This window comes from Sphaeramia orbicularis, chromosome 14, assembly GCF_902148855.1.
Source record: "Sphaeramia orbicularis chromosome 14, fSphaOr1.1, whole genome shotgun sequence".
Classification (NCBI taxonomy): Eukaryota; Metazoa; Chordata; class Actinopteri; order Kurtiformes; family Apogonidae; genus Sphaeramia; species Sphaeramia orbicularis.
The window spans coordinates 32,065,861-32,085,711 of record NC_043970.1 but is presented as its reverse complement, the minus strand read 5'-3'; the positions used below and the strand labels follow the sequence as shown (position 1 = coordinate 32,085,711).

Sequence of the window (19,851 nt, the reverse complement as noted above, 5' to 3'; positions counted from 1 at the left end):
GTTGTGTTTGTTAAGATTTTCTTCATAGTTTTGTAGTAAAAATAAAAATGCAATATGAATACATAATTTCATCAAATCCTTCAACTAATATCAGTAAAGGTCTAAAAAAAGTCCAAATAACAGATCTCAGCTGACCGTTTTGTAGAAATTCATTTTGCCCTAAAAGACCAAGATACATATAATAGAATATGGATTGATAAAGTTGTCCATGACCAATAGGTGCGCACGTAAATATCCACGTAATGTGCGCATTAGCATTGTCATTTACGGCTTGTCTTAGGTGGTTAAGATGAATGCCTGTCAGTAATTGGGACAACTTTTACATTCAGTTTTTACTGGAACATATAGTTTTGTAATTTTATATTTTTAAATACATATTTCATTCAAAAATATCCTCAAAGTGTGAAAATACAACTAGCTATGGACAAAAAATGGTGATGGATGGATGACGTGTACGTTTGGGTCCTTCGGACTTCCGGGTCTGTATAAACAGATAGTGAGCGGAGCCGCCTCATCTAAAAATGTGAGTTTAATCCGCAGTTGATCATTTCTGTCAACTAATGTGCTTTATTCTGTTTAGCAGATAAAAAGACACTAATTAAGCTATTGTTGTTTTCTTTGCTAGGTCTAAAGTAACGTTTAAAATCACCCTAACGTCGGATCCCCGGCTGCCATACAAAGTGTGAGTATACACATACGGACAGCTCAGCACTCCCACATTTAGCGATTCATCCACATTTAGGTTTTTTTTTTTTTTAACATGGTGTATCTTTAACTAACGCAGAGTACATGTTAGTAGTTGCAATCGCTGTTGTAGTATGTGTAGATATGTTTATGAGACAAACGGTGAGCATATGATACTGTAGAGGATCTATCAGGATGAAGTCACTGATTACAGCAACAGTTAACGGAGCTGGAAACCACAACTAACTTCTGTTTTCTACATTTTGTATAGTGTGACTTGGATTTCGGCTTTCATATTACAACATTGTACGCTGCTGTAAGTTAGGATGGGCTGGTGTTTTGATCTGTGCCTTTCTGTCAGGACATTCAGCTTCGATCAGTGAAAAATTCAATAAAATTAACATCCATTGTGTTCTGTTTTTTCTGGTGTAATGGATGTGCTAAAAAAGAACTTCTAACCATAATCAAGAACTAAGCATAGATTAGTTATTTAATCTTAATAGAGTAATATAATTAATACCTTATGATGTACATTTTTTCATTACTGATACTACAAAAGTCATTCAGTTTTTTGTTTTTTGTTTTTTTTTTTTTTATCTTGCAATAAAATCATAATGGGTTGACAAATATGAATTATGGCACTAAGATCTGAATAGCCAGAACATTTGAGCATGAAGAGACAATACACACATCATGCACATAAATCCTCAACTGAAACAGCACACATTTGTCGTTTAACCTATTGTGGCTAACAAGATGCACTGCAATGGGGCAAATGAAATAGTCAAGTTTAGACAAAGACACATATTTTAATGTTGTCTTTTCTTTCGTGGGGATGTAATTGCTTTAATATCACAGTATGCTTCCTCATATGCAAGTTTGACTCAAACAGCTTCTCCCCCAATGTTATTTAGCAATGGGACCGTCATAGAGTCCTGAAGTGAGTATACTACCTCAGATTAATGGGATTTGCTTAAAGAAATACAGACAAGACAAACAACCCAGATAATTTTTTCCCCTATTCCAAAATGATAATGGTGGTGTTAGACCTATTTCCATCACTGGCTCAGCATTAACAAACTATCACTACTACCCATGTATATTTTGGTAATAATGCAACAGTGTCAGTGATTTATTCCTCAAGATGTTTATTTATTATTTTTTTTAATTTTATGTGTAATTTCCAGGTGTTTCTAGATACAACTTATTTCAGAGAGTAATGTGAATCCTGCCCTATGGGGTTTGTAATTAAACTGTCTACATACTTGCAATGGAACATGTACATTAACATTCAGTCTTTTCTCATGAATTTTTGGAGACATCATTTCAAGTGATTTTATATTTTAGAAATTCCAAAGACACAAATTCAATTCAGTTTTACTTATTTCAGTTTATTTATTACCCCACCCCCTGAAGGGGAGGCAAGGGGTATTATTTTTGGTTCGGGTTTCCTTTGTTGTTTGTTAACCCTCTAGCAGCAAAACTATTGGTTGAATTCATACCAAAATGGGTTTATAGATTGCCAGTGACCCAGAATAGATGTCATTACATTTTGGCAAAAGTAGGTCAAAGTTCCAATTTTTTATGAATTCTTAAAATCTTTTTTCTCCATTTTCTTATGATGGGCAACATTTCAAATGTCTATAAAAACATACATTTTGTTTCAATTTACTTCAAACCTGGCACATACTGTATATAGAGGCAATTGATATGCTGACATCAGCACACGCATAGACATGATGACATTAGCTGGATCGATGTGTTTTCATACAAAAACACAGTATTCAGTTATCTCAAGGTCTTTTAAAAAGTAATGTAGATGACTATTACACAGAGGAAAAACCCACAAAATCTCCACAGTGCAAGCAATTGGTGACAGTTAGCTGAAAAAGCCTCCAATAGGGCTGACCTCAAGATGAGCAGCCATCTGCCTCAACCAGTTGAGATAAGTGGGAAGGGAAGAAAAACACAGAAACAGCAGGAAACAACTCAGTCAATCCCTAGGCAGGTTGGAGGGCCACATAGAGCTCTGGAGCTGGAGATACTTAGAGGAAGGAACAGGGCAGGAGGGGACAGAGAGAGAAAAGCACAACCTGCTGGAGAGAGAAAACACAAAGTTACTGGCATATCATAGTGACACATAAATGCATGGATGGAATGCAAAAGTACTGAGGCTATTTCTTACCTCAGCATTCAGAAAGCTGTTTCTCTAATGAGGTCAGACAAGGCCCTGCTCCAGTTGTTAGCGCTTTAGCATGAAATGTGAAATGACAATGAGTAAATGAAGAACTGCATTAGTTCTGGCAGGACTGAAATCAAACTTCACCGTCCTTCCACTTGACTGTCACAATCAGCAACATTCAAACACGTTAGCATTCACATTCACTTAAGACATTATGATGCTCTTTATAATATCACAAGTTCTTACTAACACTTACAATAATTCAGCTGAAACTACAGCTCATCATTCGCTCCTGTTTGTAGCTTACTGCTGTGCTGGCTCTGTCGATTGATTTCAGCCTCCATCACCTCACATGCTGCTGTGTTACCTTCCTTGGCAATTGCATCTCTAGCCTTGTGAATTCTTTTTCATCCCACATGAAATAAATGTGTTGGTTTGTGTTTTGTGCATCCCTTCAGAGGGTTCTTGGCTCCCTGCTGAAAACCACTGGTGGATTCATTGGTGAAGCATTCGGCTGAAAGTGCATAACCATTTATACCATAAATGGTCTCATGTCCTCTGATAGAAATGTCTCTGACAGAAGTAATGTTCCACTCAATTTAGCCCTGTGAGGAAATGTTCTCTGGGTTCTCTCTTTCTTGGTGTAAGTCAGAGTGATGGTCAGTCACAGAATTGCACTTGTGTAGCTGTTAAGATGTATTTGACTTGGTTAAAAAGGCTCTTCGAGATACAAACTGAGCTCTGGATGTCTAGTAGTCACCATCGGCTTAAAAATACTAGAAAAAGAGAAAAGGCTTTGATTTGATTTTCTGTTTATGGTCCTCTTTTTCTTTTGCAGACTAAGTGTTCCAGATAGCACACCGTTCACAGCAGTTTTAAAGTTTGCAGCTGAGGAGGTAAGATTATTTTCTCTGTTCATTATGGGGTCATTTGTGGTACGTTAGCAGTCACTCACACTTCTAGTAATAATTGCAGAACATTTTTTTAACAACCAGTATGCATGTTTTAGAGGGCTCTGCTTGCAGAAGTGCAATAATATTGTGCAATATACCTGAATGAACTGATATACTGGTTTCAATTTTTGCATTGGATACATTTTTATACAGTGTCTTACCACAGCATGACTCAAACAGCTGTAGGGCTTTAGTAGCAGTAAATTATATTGTACTGTTTACCACTAGAGGTGTTACAGAGTGCTTCTAGAGTGCATTAATAATGGACATCTATGTGTATCCTTCCTACTAACAGTCATAACAATATAAAGTACACAGTCGTAGTACTTGCAACATAACAAATGCAGTAATAACCTACCGACAGCTGCACTGAGGACGGGTTCAGAACAGTAAATAAAACATTAGCTTGAGGTACGTTGTGTCTTACACTTAAAGTATTTTAGATCAGTTTATACTATTTATAGAACAATTTTTTTTTAAATATTATGTTTGTTATGGTCACTCTGTGACCACAAGAGCTTTGCTTTAAGAAGCAATCAGTGTTAAAGTTCTTATATATGTTAGTTTTGCTTCTAATATCTGTCTACTACTACTTTTAATATATGTCCACTCAGAACTAAAATGAAATAATATGCATAATTATATTTCATTAGTTTACAGTAACTGAAAATAAGTTTTGTTTTGTTGCATTAGAATGAGGAAGTGTGTCCAGAAGTATTGTGTTTGATGCACTTTGTAATTTGTTCGCTGGCACTAAATATTACACACTGTTACTGTACACTTTTACCTGACTTTTCAACTCACCACTGAGTCCCATCAGTTACCAAAGGTCACACAAAAACAATAACCTGTTTACAGTTTTTACCTATTACCTCCATCAAGATTATTTTTTCATTACCATTTGTTTGTTCATTACTTTTGTTAAGGTGGTTTATGTAATTACCTGTGTCTGTTGAGTTGGAGCAGATCCAGCAAATTCCTGCTTTGTCTTTTTCTTTTCTTTTTTTAAATTAATTTTTCTAAGATGGCAAGATCTATTTTATTTGATTGAATTACAGGACTGTGTGGCATTGGTGGAGATGTGCACTCTTTGAGTGCCCTTCATTTTATTAGAATTAAGTGATTAGCCAGAGCCACTTCTGTACTTGTGATTAGCAGGTGTTAATTCAGGTCTTCAGATTGGTGATAGCAATAATAGTGGCAGATGGGACTTTCTTTGAAAGGCACAACTGGCAAATAAATCATTGCTGAGCAAGTATTTAATATTCATGTAAGTGGAAGTTACAGTGTTATATTGAATATTATCCACCCGTTTATTGCCAAATCAAACAAAACTCCCTGAATACCTACTGGGTCTTGATCTAAACTGTAATTTGTTTGTGCTGCTCGTGCCACCTGGCAGTAGTTTGGTGGCCAGTGGTTTGCTAACCTTATCTCCCCAGTGGCAGACTGTTCCTTCCATGCTTTCACTGCAAATCCCACCAGCCCACATCCCTTTCTGTCAAACACTGAAGTAGGACATGCATTGTAGCCGTGCTGAGTGATTTTCTTCCAGAAATCCAAGCGTAGCTATCTCTCCCTCAAGCTCTCTCCTAACTGTTTATACGTGTGCATGTTTTGCGCTTGTGCCTGAGTTTGTGTGAAAAGTCGAGCTCATGTGTGTCTGACAGGCGTGTAAGTTGGCTGACAAAGACTGACAACAAAACCCACTGCACAGCAATTTATTCTTTTTTGTGTTTTGTTTGAAAGTTCATTTTGGAAGATATGCTTACAGCTCTTATTCTGAATTGTCTGTGAACAAAGAATGTGAAGCGCACTTGAACGCAGCAGATTCAGTGACCATAGCTTCATTTCTTGATGTGTTTTTTACCATATCTTTATGCCAAGTGGAACTGTCCCTGGTAGTTTAAGTTTAAATATGAAAATAATAACAGAACTAATTGGTCAGCCTTTATTATTCAAGGTTATAATGTTGTTAATGTTTAATCATGTTGTGATTGTTTTTTCTCTGTTTCATTTTTTTAACAGTTTAAAGTGCCATCAGCAACCAGTGCTATCATAACAAATGGTGAGTTTTGGAGGTGAGATCTGGAAACAAAGGAAGATGGAAAGTTTGTGTGTTATTTAGAGTGTGTTTAGGTTGAAATCTGAAGAACTGCACGACACATGAACTCTATTAGATCTCATAATGATCAGTGAAAAAGCTGTCAACAAGCCTAAGAACAGACACTTCAAAGTAGGACTGTGTAAACCAGAGAATGTCAAAAAGACCTAAATGAGTTTTCTTTTTATAGATATAACTGTCTGAAGAAAAGACAAAGATTTGGAAGAACAATGAGCATTAAAACTTTCATCACTGTTTGAAGTTATCTGAAAAGAAATCATCTTGAAAAATATCTGACGTTTATACACATCCCTTCACAAGGCTGATTTTAATGCATAAAATACACTTCATTTTAAAATGTACTTTGAAATGAATGGCCATAAATTTTGAAGGGGTTCTATATAGTGGAGATATTCTAAACTCTTAACAGTGGGGGGAAGTCACGTACCAGAACACAGAACAACCAAAACCAACCGACTGGATCATTCACTGAATAAAGTATAAAACTCATTGTTTACACATATTTGTATTATTTTATCATCAAGTTTTCTTCTTCAAACTCAAACTCACAGACAGTTATTTTTGGCACTCGGTTAAAATTACACTGTTTTCTCACATATGCTGCATCGGCTGATAGTTTACATCATAGCTCAGTTAGCTGAGCTCTGTTTTTGAGATAGAAAACAGCCGCAGTAAAACCACAAATCACCTCTGTTGCACTAAAGATCTGTTTGGAGTCATCCAAACTTTGGAATTGTCACAAGTCTGAACCATTAATCAACAGACGGCAAACTTAGCAAGATAATATCATCACATAATAACTTTACACCTTCATAAGCTTCATGATCAAACTCACTCATGTAGAAGAAATGCTGTGATTTCATCATCAAACTCCATTCTTGTCATTTAGAGCTGTGTCCAGTGGAAAAAACAACAACCATGCTTCCAGCTTTTATCACTATGTCACTGTCTTTGACTGTAAAAGTTGTTTCTTCGTGGTTCTCATCCCATCTTACCACTTGCTGATGTTTTGGTCAAAAGCCTCATGGTGTTAAGGCTCATTTATGCTCGCTTAACAAACGTAAGTAGGTATGTCCATTTCTAACGTTGTCATGCGTCACTGCCTTCATACTTCCATGCATCCTGTTCGTTGGAAAGAGCATTTCTCAATCAATCCACCAGAGGGCCCCGCTTAATTACCATAGTGGCCAAATACCACAAAGAAGAGTAAAGTTTTTTGAGAAGAGGAAAGTCAATAATAACAAACATGATGACGACAGAGGTTTTACTAATGTGGATACTAATGTTAATATTGAGAAGGGTAGTTGTCATAAATATGCCAGTACTTTTTCACATACTCACACAGTTGCTCCTTGAAGGCCGTTATTTATGGAAATTATTCTTTTCAAATCTCAACACTGCCTCCGCTGTTCCCAGTGGTACTGCTCCATTTTGTCCATCTGGGTACGCATCTGCAAGCTCCTGGAAAATGGACAGATTTACGCATGTAATGTATGCAGGGGATGGACAAAACGCTCCATCTGTATCCATCTGCATCTTTAACATAGAGCAGGGGTGGCCAACCCTGGTCCTAGAAAGCCACTATCCTGCATGTTTTAGATGTATCCCTCTTCCAACACACATGATTCAAATGATAAGCCTATCATCAAGCTCTGCAGAAGCCTGATAATGACCATCAGGTGTGCTGGAAGAGGGAAACCTCTAAAACATGCAGGATAGTGGCTCTCCAGGACCAGGGTTGGCCACCCCTGACGTAGAGCGTAAATGAGCCTTTAGTTTTCCTCGCCAGGGGAGACTCAAGGCTGACTCACTACTCCCTCTAGTGGTTGTATCTCTACAATCCAATACATTGGCATAACTTCAGAGCACATATTTTCTAAATACTCTAATAATTTTCAACACTTAAAGTACAAGTACTACAAAGAGCCTCCTTAAACTAAGCCAGTTTGCATACTTGAGGGCAACATATGAGTCAGTCATGATGCAGATACAAGACCAAAACACTAAAAAGTACAAATAAATACATTCTGATGCCAAACATTTGTAAGCACAGTAATCTCAGTCACCGAAACAAATTGAAGTGAATTGTCTATGTGGTTGTTAGATGGAAAATTGTCGATTTTTTTCACTGTTTCACATCAATTAAACTGTGTGGTGCCACATAAAAACAGACGATGCTATTCTTTGTCTCTGTTCTGCTCTGACAGGTTTAGGCAGTTTTAAAAAGAGCTCGCTGGCAGCGTTCCTACTGTCTTTTCTCAGATACTGTAGCTTAGTCATATGAGGATGACATTATATGGGTGCTTTGGCAAAGTATTGGACTACTGAGATGGGATTTGTGTGAACAATGCTAAGACATGAATGTCACATATTAGTTTTAGTTCAGGATTAATGGTTGGTCTGTTATTATTACATTTTTTTTTTTTAATTCAATTGCATTCTGCTGAGACGGGGTTTCTTTTTTCCCCCCAGTGCAGCATCATAGATAAACTGCTGCTACAGTAAATTATCTTTTTAATTTCTCTGCTGCTCATTTGCTTGACAGTCCTCTCACTTCACATGTCTGTCCTGCTTTACAGATGGAATAGGAATCAACCCTGCCCAGACAGCAGGTGAGTAGTAATGTGTGTACAAGTCAATGGCTATGCCAAGCATTAGTAGAACTATTTTTCCCTAGAGCTCTTAAGAGCAGTAAAATGTTGTGTTCAAGTGCTTAGAGGCATTATGAAACTCTGCTTTATTGTCACCTTTCATGGTGTATTCATTAAAGCCTGAGCATTGATATTCCACTTAAATGGCATGTTTCATAAGGTACTTTGGTAGGACTGTGGCATTGTTATAATCGACTAAAAGATGAATTTGATAAAGTCTCCAAAGGCAGGAACTTATGTGGGTGGTTTCACAAAGAAGGTGAAGAAATGTAGCTTGTATTAAGAAGAGCTTTACACAAAAACAAATGGGGATCAAGCAATTAGAATAAACGGCTAGTTGGGGGTGTAGAATGTATATATTAATGTTCTTTGTCCATGTAAGTATCTGTTTTCCATGCTTCTTCACTTTAATCTCTAGATTTCACTGTACAGAATGATGTCTTTTCTGTGGTTGGCACTGTCAGGAGATGCAGTCGTGGAAAAAATTATTAGACCACCTGTTGTTTTCTTCACTTTCTTGGTCATTTTAATGCCTTGTACAACTAAAGGTACATTTGTTTGGACAAATATAATGATAACAACAAAAATAGCTCGTAAGAGTTTAATTTCAGAACTGATATCTATCCATTTTCCATTGTTTTCTTGATAATAACCAAAATCCCTTCAGTTCTTACATAAATATCTATGGCATTGTACTGCCAAAAACAGTGCTTTTAGGCATTCCATGTTTTCTTTTCTGTCTGTTTTAGTCACATGATACACATAGGAGTTAGTACCTGATTGCATAGCTATTGTTGTTGATGACTTTTGATGGTCTAATATTTTCCCCGTGACAGAAAATATGCACGCATACAAGAAGCATCACATATGATAGACTTACTTACAGTAAACTTTCGATCATTTTTGAGGTTACGAGTTTTCCCCCAGTTCAGATTTGCAGAGTTACTACTTCTGCATCATGTTACATACTCCACCTATGTTTCTAATGCAATGTAATGTTGTATTATAATGCCAGTTTGCATCACCAGATAATGAGCAGACATGCAAGTGAATGTAACAAACCGCACATCTGAGCACATCAACATGCGAGCTGAGTAGAACTTGTGAAATGTTTGCATCAGCGTAAAAAGGGAAGGGATCAGTGGGATTTAGGGACAGACGGTAGCAATAGGTGTAATAGGAGGCCATAGAGCTAACAGAAAGTTTTTCTGGGTGTAAGAGGGTGTGATGGAGATTTGTACCACTGTTTGAGATGAGGTAGAGACAAACCCAAATAAGCCTGATTGGAAATAACTTTATCTGAAAGGATAGAATCCCGTGGTAACCTAACATGATGAAACCCGCTATGTGGAACTGAGCTTCCTAAAATTTAACCATAGTTCAGTGGCTCAAACCTAAATATGGTTGTCTCTGTGATTGAGCTGGCCTCTGAGCTGTTTATATGGAAATAGTGTTAATTTATTCATGAATTTAAATGCATTGCCTTAAGAAGCAGTGTTTAATGCAGAATTCAATTAAAAAGTGACCTCTGACTGGAGTCAAACTGGCTGCTTCAGGCTCTGTAGTGAGAATTTGTTTGACGTTGCATTCCCACTCTAATGCAGAGACCTTGTGAATCATTTTTTCTGTGTGTGTCAGCCTTCTTGGTGTTTCCCTGTGGTGTATGCTTAATGTGTATCCCACCTCTTCTTATGCAAGTTATCTCAACAAACATGTGCAATGGATGACTGGCTTTTCTACATAGTCCGGGTAATGGTAATGCCTGCTTCGACCAAAGGCAAGATAGGGTCTTTTCTGCAAAGAAAGAAATGAGTGGTGGGCATTCATGGCTCCTTTTATCTGGGTAAGTGCACAGCTGTGTGCTGCCAAGAATAGCTGCAGCTTCAGACACCTCTGTCAGATTGCCTGTTTTCACCCACTGGAGCCATTCTACCTGATGTTCACAGAACCGGGTACATTGTGGATACTGTTGATCTTTCTATATATGAGCCAGTATCGTACTGTTCCACTGATAGAACAGCAGTGCAGTTACACCACTGGTTGTTGGAATGAGTTTCTGTAGTTTACATTCTCAGCATGAATCAAACCAAATCCTGCATTGATATGAATTACTGAGGGACTGGGAATATGTGTACTCAATAAGGGTGGATTTTTATGAAGTTGGTGAGTGTATTTATACTGTGAGAGGGCATACACACTTTAGAATTAGTATTATTTACTTGTTTTCTTTGTATTACTTAATTTAAATTTTACAGCATATCCCAACTTGTTTGCAACTTGTGAAATGTTTTAGTTTTGTAAACCTCAAAGCATGGCTGAAGGCAGTCACATTCATATAAGATTGTTTAAATCCTTTGTTTCAGTGTTTGTCATAAAGCTCCATTTCCACGCTCCAGTTATTTCTTTATTTATTTTTTTTCCGTCAGACATTTACTGCAGCCATAGCATGTGTAAAAGCCCTTATTAGCGAACACAGATTCTAAACTCTGATCTTCATGCGACGCTCTGTCCTGTGTTTCAGGGAACGTGTTTCTAAAACATGGCTCAGAGCTTCGCCTCATTCCCAGAGACAGAGTGGGAGGACAAGGAGACTGATGCTGCTTTTCCTCGTTGACGGCATGATGACTCACCCGGCAGAATCATATAACACTTGAGATCCAGGAAACACCTCAGCTTGTGTCATATTTATTTTCTGGCCCACAACTGACAGTGACTCACATGAGAGTATATGTATATTTAAACAGATGATGACATGCGCACAGTTGCATGCTCCCTGCCTCTTCATTTTCTTTTTTTTTTTTTTTTTTTTTATAAATATGCATACTGCATCAAATGATTGGAATGACACTGAGGATACCCAGAGGTAATGAGTAATTAATTCAAACCACAGTAGCTCCACCATGGTAAGACAGCTTAGACTAACAAACAAACTTGTCAACAGTTACAGGTTTTTGTACTTTTGACAATAAATCATGATAATAACATGCAACAGTAATGGTTTATTTGCATTATTAACCTGGTAATATGAGATCTGTGAATAGAAATAGATGCTTTTAAGGACCATTGTTACAATAAGTGGCTGTCAGTATTCAGGTAAATTGTCTGCTTGTATTGAATATTGTGACATGCTATAATTATTCCTCATCACAGTAACTAAGTACACTTTTTTTGGATGTTTACCCTTGAAGTGGACCATTTATTTCCTTGCATCAGTTAGCAGTGTGTCTCTGAAGGGGCTCGTGGATCTTTGCTGCCCTCTGTCAGGTTTCTATTTAATGTCACTTTCTAGCCAAAATATGCCACCTTTGTTGTCTGAAACCAACAATAACTCCTGCAACTAGTTTAATTAAGGCCTGGAGAACAGGTGGTAAGTGAACGTGGCAGGAATTCAGAAAACTGATTAAAAATGCAGAAACACCTGAATTTCTCACAATAGCTGTCACTGAGGTCAGGTTCAAGCAGCATCATAAACACTTTGGTTTTCATAAGGGAAATAAACACAAACTTAATTGGTGTCTTTTGTCATGTGTTATGTCTTAAGGGATCTCTTTTTGGCATTCAGAACATCTGTAGATTGAAGGTAAAGTTTGTGTCACAGTTTCAGAATTGATTTGAATAAAAAAAAGATAAATCATGACCAGCAGGAAAATGGAGAATGTCCTTTATTGTTTTTCTGACTGATTAATGTTGATTATCCTCTTCACATTTGTTCATTATCAGCCTGGTTCATTTGTTGCTGAGTGCTTTCCTCACTTTTTTTCAATATCTTTTCAAGGACCACAGTGCATACTTGGTAAAGAAATGTAGGGGAGAGAGAATAATGAAGTATGTGTTGTTTTAATACACAACAGGATACACACTGTAGTATCTCACCATCCATTAGGCTGCAGAACCAGATGGAGGGAGGAGCAGGAGAGCTCCAACAAATGGATTTTCTCATTTATTTTAATCAAAGTCGCTGCTGGGCACATTCTCCAGAAATTTACTTCAGAAATGAGAAAATAATGCTGGGTGTCCAGAAAACAACAGATGTTGCCGTGTTGGCTTCACTGTTACAAACACTGCTAATTGGTGCAGTTATTCACATAAATTCTTTACTAATGTGTATCTGATTTGCAATACTATAGGTTTATTATTTTCTTCTTAGTAACATATTTCACCTTTATGATTTATTTAATAGGTATTTTAAGGATATTTTAATTCTTGTGATGTTTTTCATGCAGATCGAAGAAGAGGAAATATAGTATTGTTTCGTGTAGATTAAAAAGTAAGACATCAGCTCATTTGATCAAATCCTCAGATTTTGTGCTCTTCTGGGCATGAAATTAAAATTTCACACTTAAATAAAATTGGTGCTGTAGTTTAATCTTCATGAGCAACGAGGTAGAAAATGCTTCATAATCACATTTCAGGTTTTAGCTCTTTGTCCTGAATCACCTGAAGGGATGAACTTAGGCACAGATGTGGTCTGTAGTGTTGCCTAAGCACTTCAAGGTCAAGAAACATGATCCCAGAGAACATGTGGAGTCCAAAAAGACCAGCAAAACAATGCGGTTGACTGATTCGGCAGTAAATCTCAGAGCTGCAGGTTCAAAGGAGATACTAAAATAAGACAATACAACATCAATGACCCGAATCTGAATTTAATCATAGATTTACCCAGGTACTTAAGTTGTAAATGGTAGATTATGTTACAGCGCTGGTGTCAAACTCACTTAAGCTCAGGGTCACACACAGCCCCATTTGACCTCAAGTGGCCAGAAAATAATAGCATAATAAACTATAAATAATGACTACTCCAAATTTTTCTCTTTGTTTTAGTGTAAAAAAGTCAAATTAAATTATGAAAATGTTTACATTTCTAAACTATCCTTTCACAAAAAAAAGTCAACTTGAAAAATAAGTGCAATTTTAACAATATTATGTCTCAGTTTATTGTTTACACATGCATTACAACTCACAGATCACAATGAATCTACTAAGGCACAAAACATTTAGTAACTAGCATCTGGAACTGAAAAATACAGTATTTAACATTATGAAACACACAACTTGTCAAGACTCAGGGACACATGACTGTCAGTGTCTTCTGTGTAATTCTTAAACTTTGCAAATTCATACTGTGGGCTGGATTGAACCCTATGGCAGACCAATTTTGGCCCATGGGGCATATGTTTGACACCCCTAAATTAATTAACTAATTGACTTTGTTACTGTTAACTTCATAATTGCATCTATTTTGACTAATGATTCCTTAATTTTGGGGAGTAGTCTTATTTATTCATTTCTTTATAAGTGAGGTTAAATGGGATTAATGGTCATCCCCTGTGTGGGATGGTAGAAGTGGAAAAAAAGACCACAACCACCTTTATGATTAGATGAGATGAGATTTGATTCGATTCAATTCGATTAAATTTTACTGATCCTTTGAGCAGAGCCCTCAGGAAATTGAAGTTCTAATAGCAACACAAACTCACATATACACATAAGAAATACTACCAAAAAAAAAAAATAGCAATACAATAACTATAAAAAAGCTGTGGTTAAAATTGCACATTGGAAAGCACTAGTAGAAAAACCAAGTAGCAAAGTAGTAATATTAAAATTGTAATAATGATAATAAATAATAACAAAAAGCTTTTTATGTTTTAGTATTCCAATATGCACAATATGTATGTGTATATAGTTTAATAATCACTGGATAAAAATTACAATGAAGTGATAACAGTAATAGCATAACATAATAACAACAACAACAACAACAACAACAACAACAACAACAACAACAACAACAATAATAATAATAATAATAATAATAATAATAACTTTCTTAATCTAAACTTTCTGCTCCATGTTTTGCCAGACAATGAAATCTAAATGAGTAATACCTACACAAACAAAGGTAATATGCAAATCCTTAATCAACCAGACTGATGTGTCATGTCCTTTATGTAATTTTTAAGTGAGTGCAAAAAAAAAATGACAACATGTTCAGATGTAGGTAAATGCATTAACCTTGACCTTTATTTTGTATGTGATGCTGCCACAGTACTTTAGTCCAAACAGCTCTCAGACACTCCATTTGTCTTTTATTGTCAACATATTGACTACCAGAGCAGCAGTGTGGGTGACAGTGTTTTCCCATTTGGCCTGATGCTCTGAATTGACATAGGAAAGTCAGAAATAGTAGCAGATAGCGTGGCATACACTAATAGTTTACGTACAGCAGTGAAACAGGCCACATGAATCATTACTGGACATGTTTTGAGGAAATGTTAACAATTACATCCTAACACAAAATGAAAGAACTGAAGACTATTATAAAGTGTATACAATGTATATTATAGTGTAGCCTCTAGGCCTGTGCTCTCATGTAAAATTTCAGAGTCACTGAAGTGGGTTTAGTGTCTGAATAAGAATGTGTGATGCAGCTGAGACCACGTGAAATCCACAAAGAGGCCTGATGACAGTGGGAATCTGTTACACTGATTGATCGGTGCTTGTCTCGTCTTGTGAAATCAATCCATGCACATTTCGTTGTCAGAGGTGGGGAATCATTTGAAGTCTTTAGCAGTGTTTTGTAGAAGTATTTTGAAGGTGGTGTTTGCACTGACGTAGAAGATGACAGTGATTGCTGTGGCTGTGCATGAGGCTTTGTGTGATGTGTCAGAAAAAAAAAAAAAAAAAAAAAAAAAGGAATCAGGCAGTGCTTTCTCCAAAACAGGCTTTCCTGCAGATCCCTATAAATGGCATGTTCAGCATGCTGCATGGCCTCCCATTAGAGGAAGCCGATCTAAAATGAGATCTGGTTGTTCTCCACAGACGCAGCAGAGATAAGAGCAGTACTGTGGCCACAGGTCAGTGAAGCAGATAAAGAAATGAGGAGCCAGGGAATGGAAGCAGCACCCCTCTGACAGCACATCCAGCTCATTTCCCCCTCTCTAACACATCTGTCACTCAAACAGCACATCTGGACACACAGGTTTATGAGTGAGAAGACAGTCTCATATGTAGTGACACCTCAGGGAAAAAAGCAATTTGAAGGTTCTTCTGTCAGGTTATTTAATTATATGACCTTACTCTGCCCCCTTCTGTTTCAAAATTAGCATAGCAGTTGAGGGAAGACCCTGTGGTCTACTTGAAATCGCATTTCTTTATCTTTCTGCAGAAAATCACATAATTAATGCTGATAAAGTTAAGACATTTAGGCACGCTGGCAATTTCTCTGATTTGGAATGGTGGGGGTGGGGTATGTGCAGATTCTCTGTTAAATCTGCACATATCTATTCCTCTCTTCCAAAACGGAGATGCATGGTCTTTTATCGTAAATTTGAATATATGATATGATTCAGGCTGCTTTTACTAATATGAGATTGTACAGTTGTGCATAGGAGGGTTGTGCCATATAGATTATAGGTCAAAGAGTTGAAATAACACACATACTGTATCTTAACCATACAAACACATATGAAACAATCATCAAACCAATATTCCCCCTGCAAAAGAAGCCATTAGGATTATAAATCAGAAAGATTACTTTGCAGCAACCAATCCATATTTCATCAGTACAAATATTCTGAAATTAGAAGACCTTAGTTAACCTCAACACCACTGTATTCATCTATAAGGCACACAACAGCCTACTTCCACCCTGCATACAGGAGCTGTTCTCAGTCAGAGTCCCGGTACAACCATAGGGAGACATTTATGTTCAAGAAAACAAAGGCAAGGACTAACACAAAAGGCAAATGCATATGTGTAATTGGAGTAAAATTATGGAACAACCTTGATAAAGAATTAAAAACATGCACATCAGTCACCACATTTAAAAGGATGTTTAAAACTAAGGTATTCAATAAATGTAAAATAATAGGATAAAGTAAACCAATTGTCAGTATAAATCTAAAATTTTGCTTAGATTATATTATTTGTTTATCTATATTATTGTTTAAAACTGCACCATCTCGTTATCTTGTTTTGTTTCTGCAACTTTCCTTCTTGTAAATAGGCATAAATAAGCTGCTGCTTCTGCCTACACCTTTTCGCCCATATTTAATATAGAAATCCAAACTGTATGTATGTATATATTATGTTTTGTTAAATGGATTAATAAATTACTGTTACTATAACAGTCAAGAGAAATATTAATTAACATACTAATGAACAACATTTTATCCAAATACTGCACATAAATAAATTGTTTGCATTCTTGTCTCATATTTTTTTCCTATATTTGCTTTTCTTTTCTCGAATATTAATTGCTACTTATATTTGTGACTTGCACAGGCTAATATCCAGTTAATATATAACAGTACATAATTACACCGTCACATTTGTTTTTCAATTATAAACTGAAATTGTAATGGAAACTGTGAACTTATATAGTGAAATAATATTGTCTATAATGAAGATATAGTTGCTAACATGTGAACAATTAATCCAAGCAGCCAAGGCGTCTGTATGATCCACTATGGAAACTGAAATTATATCCAAATATGTGCCTTATTAATACGGTAAACTATGTTCTGTGTGATTTTGCCCCAGGTATACTGTAACAAACATGTACCACTTCCAACAGCATGTGAATCCTCCTGAACTCGTTTTTCTCATTTGAGTTAAGTGGTCTTCTAAATCTGTTGAGGCAGTCATAGAGCTAATCTTTTATAATCCTCTCTTTCTTTATATCTCTTCTTTTTCTGCACCAATGCGTACACAGGGCTTGTGGGGGTGTTCATAAATTGCCCAGAGAGTGTATTTTGAGGACACATCATAGCTACTGGCTGAGTTTAGCATTGTTTGTGTAATATCTTGGTCAAAAAACAGGAAGAAAAACAGCCTTCCTAATCTTTATTTCCAACAGTAGCCCATATAGTGTCTTGGAAAGTATGCTGAGTATATCTTTTTGTCAAGATTTGTTTTGATGCTTATAGTAATGCATCTGGTCCAAGTAATTTATGAATAATTATGACTGATTTTTGTAAGATCTGATTTATTTTCACTTTCAGCTGTGGTAGAAAGTTCCCTTTTGTGAATGAGTTCAGTGCTTGTGGGCTACAAATTACAGTTTCTGTATGTCAGTGGTTCCCAACCTTTTTTGGCTCACAAATCCATTTTAACATCACAAATTTCTGATGACCCCAGATATTCAAAACAGAGACTTTTTTTTTTGCTAAAAGTAATTTGCTTTTGATCATGTAATAGTTTGCTATACTATGTTGTAAATAAGCATTAATTTTAGATGACATTTAGTCTATATAATGTATATTATTATGGATGGAGGCAGAAAAGCCAGGTGTAGATTACTGCACAAAGTGAGAATTTTATTTTCCTTGGTCAGGATATGTAGTTAGTCCAGCTTGGATTTACAAGGCTGCAAATTAATACTGAACAAACAAGAACTCAAACTATGAATTATGAAAGAGCTGCAGCATCTGAAACTGACCACAATGAACATTTGAAAGATAAACAGTACCACAGTGCTTCAGTTTCAGCTTCACAGTTTGCCATGTCTTTTATGGATTGGGATTGTCTCTCTCAACTCAACATATTTTATTTATTAGTAAGTTTTTATTATTATTATTATTTTTTTAATAATTACAAAAAATTTCAGGCGACCCCATTTGAATTCCATGTGACCCCACGTGGGGTCCCGACCCCAATGTTGAAAAACACTGTTGTATGTAGAATGGTGAATTAAGTACATTTTTATGAACATTTTGAATCATTGTGATGACTGGCTCAACAAAAAGCTGTGATAAATCCGAGTATATTCCTAGAAATACAGTATACAGCTCATATTAGACTGTTTTTTTCTCAGAGGCTCTTTCTGACCTTTCACCTCCTGCCCTGTCTAGTGTTTGTCTCGGCTGTCTAGTCTATGTTTTCAGTGCTTTTCTTTCCTCCTAGCTTCTCTCACTACAACCAGCTGAGACGGATCACCACCTCTCCAGAGCCTTCCGTCTGAGGTTTTCCCTCCCGTCGAAGTTTTTCCTCCCTACTGTTGCCTCGGGCGTGCTCTCGGGGGATTTGTAGGGTTTCCTCTCCGTAGAGTATTTTTAAGGCTTTGACCTGAATTTGTGAAATGCCTTGAGATAATATACTGTGATTGGCACTGTATAAATAAATTCAACTGAATTGCTACAAGTGGGAATGTGACTCTCTAACCCCCTCACCTGTTTATCAAAGAGTCATGCTGAACTTTTTTAAGTGACAGACGATCAGATTAAAGCATAAAGCGGTTTAGTTTTGACTGAATTAGAGAGAACCCACAGGTGCAGTTTTACATTAAATGTCAGAGAGCATTTGTGAAGGTCAGCGCTTGTGAGAAAAGCCTCTACTTGTCTGTATTTATGGAACAGCTAATTGGAACAGAGGAATGAAAAGAGCTGGAGTGAAGGAAAAAGGTGTCAGAAAAAGGCTGTTAATCCTTCAAATCAGCAGCAGTATCTGTTCTGACACTGTGTTCAGCTTTGACTCCTGGTGTCAGCTGAAACTTTGTCATTAAGCAGTGACGACTTTTGTTTCTTTTCCTTCTGTCTTCAGAGTTTTCACACAAGGACCCACAAAGTTTTATTTCTGCAATACAGACAAAACTTGGGCAATAAAACAGATCCTCCCTGAATTAAGCTTGCAGTTGTAGTTTTTTATTATCATTATTGTGGTCTTTGATGTGCTACCTTTCTCAATAAATGATGTGCATAAAATTTTGATTGTCTATATCAAACATGTTTACCATTTTCAGCTTCATAATCTGTTGAAGTAAACCACAGTAACACAACACTTCAACACTTATTATTCGGTACTCCAAGAACAAAGAAAAGAACTGTTGTTTGCGACGCTGATCCCACAGCTGCACCTCTGTCATTTACCTGTCAAATGCTCTTGAGGAAGGTCTTCCCGTGTTAACCTATCTCATAAAACCTCATCCTCAACTGCTGCTTCTGCTCTTCTCCACTAGAGAGCAGTAGTTTATTAAAAAATAATAAAAATAAAATAACTGTTTCTACCCTGACCATTTAAAAGGATATCATGACTGCATTTAAATGTTTGATCTGCCTTATTCACATTCAGAACATGGATGTGTTACATTTCTTTTCTTCATTCTACAGACATATCTTGGTTTTACTGATGGAAGATACTGTTCTACAGTGTTTAAACCAGAGGAAAAACTACTCGTTGCATGTCATATGTAGATAAAATACATAAAAGTCTTTGTTTTCTTATTAACTATGAATGGTTTCAGCTCAATTATCTCCT

At 36.6% G+C, this 19,851-nt stretch overlaps 1 protein-coding gene across 1 annotated transcript; it reads left to right on the top strand.

Annotated features, from left to right (window-relative positions):
• The first annotated feature begins 447 nt into the window (after positions 1-447).
• ufm1 (ubiquitin-fold modifier 1) lies at positions 448-12,229 on the top strand. The gene is made up of 6 exons (XM_030154664.1): positions 448-523; positions 626-682; positions 3,705-3,762; positions 5,848-5,887; positions 8,524-8,556; positions 11,117-12,229. Coding segments are annotated over exons 1-6 (264 nt in total). The 5' UTR covers positions 448-521; the 3' UTR covers positions 11,191-12,229.
• The last annotated feature ends 7,622 nt before the right edge of the window (positions 12,230-19,851 follow it).

Bases quoted from the DNA above. Each gene is read 5' to 3' on its own strand.
- ufm1 (XM_030154664.1), top strand. The intron at 683-3,704 runs GTGAGTATACAC...TTTCTTTTGCAG, and splicing joins CCCCGGCTGCCATACAAAGT to ACTAAGTGTTCCAGATAGCA. The intron at 8,557-11,116 runs GTGAGTAGTAAT...CCTGTGTTTCAG, and splicing joins CAACCCTGCCCAGACAGCAG to GGAACGTGTTTCTAAAACAT.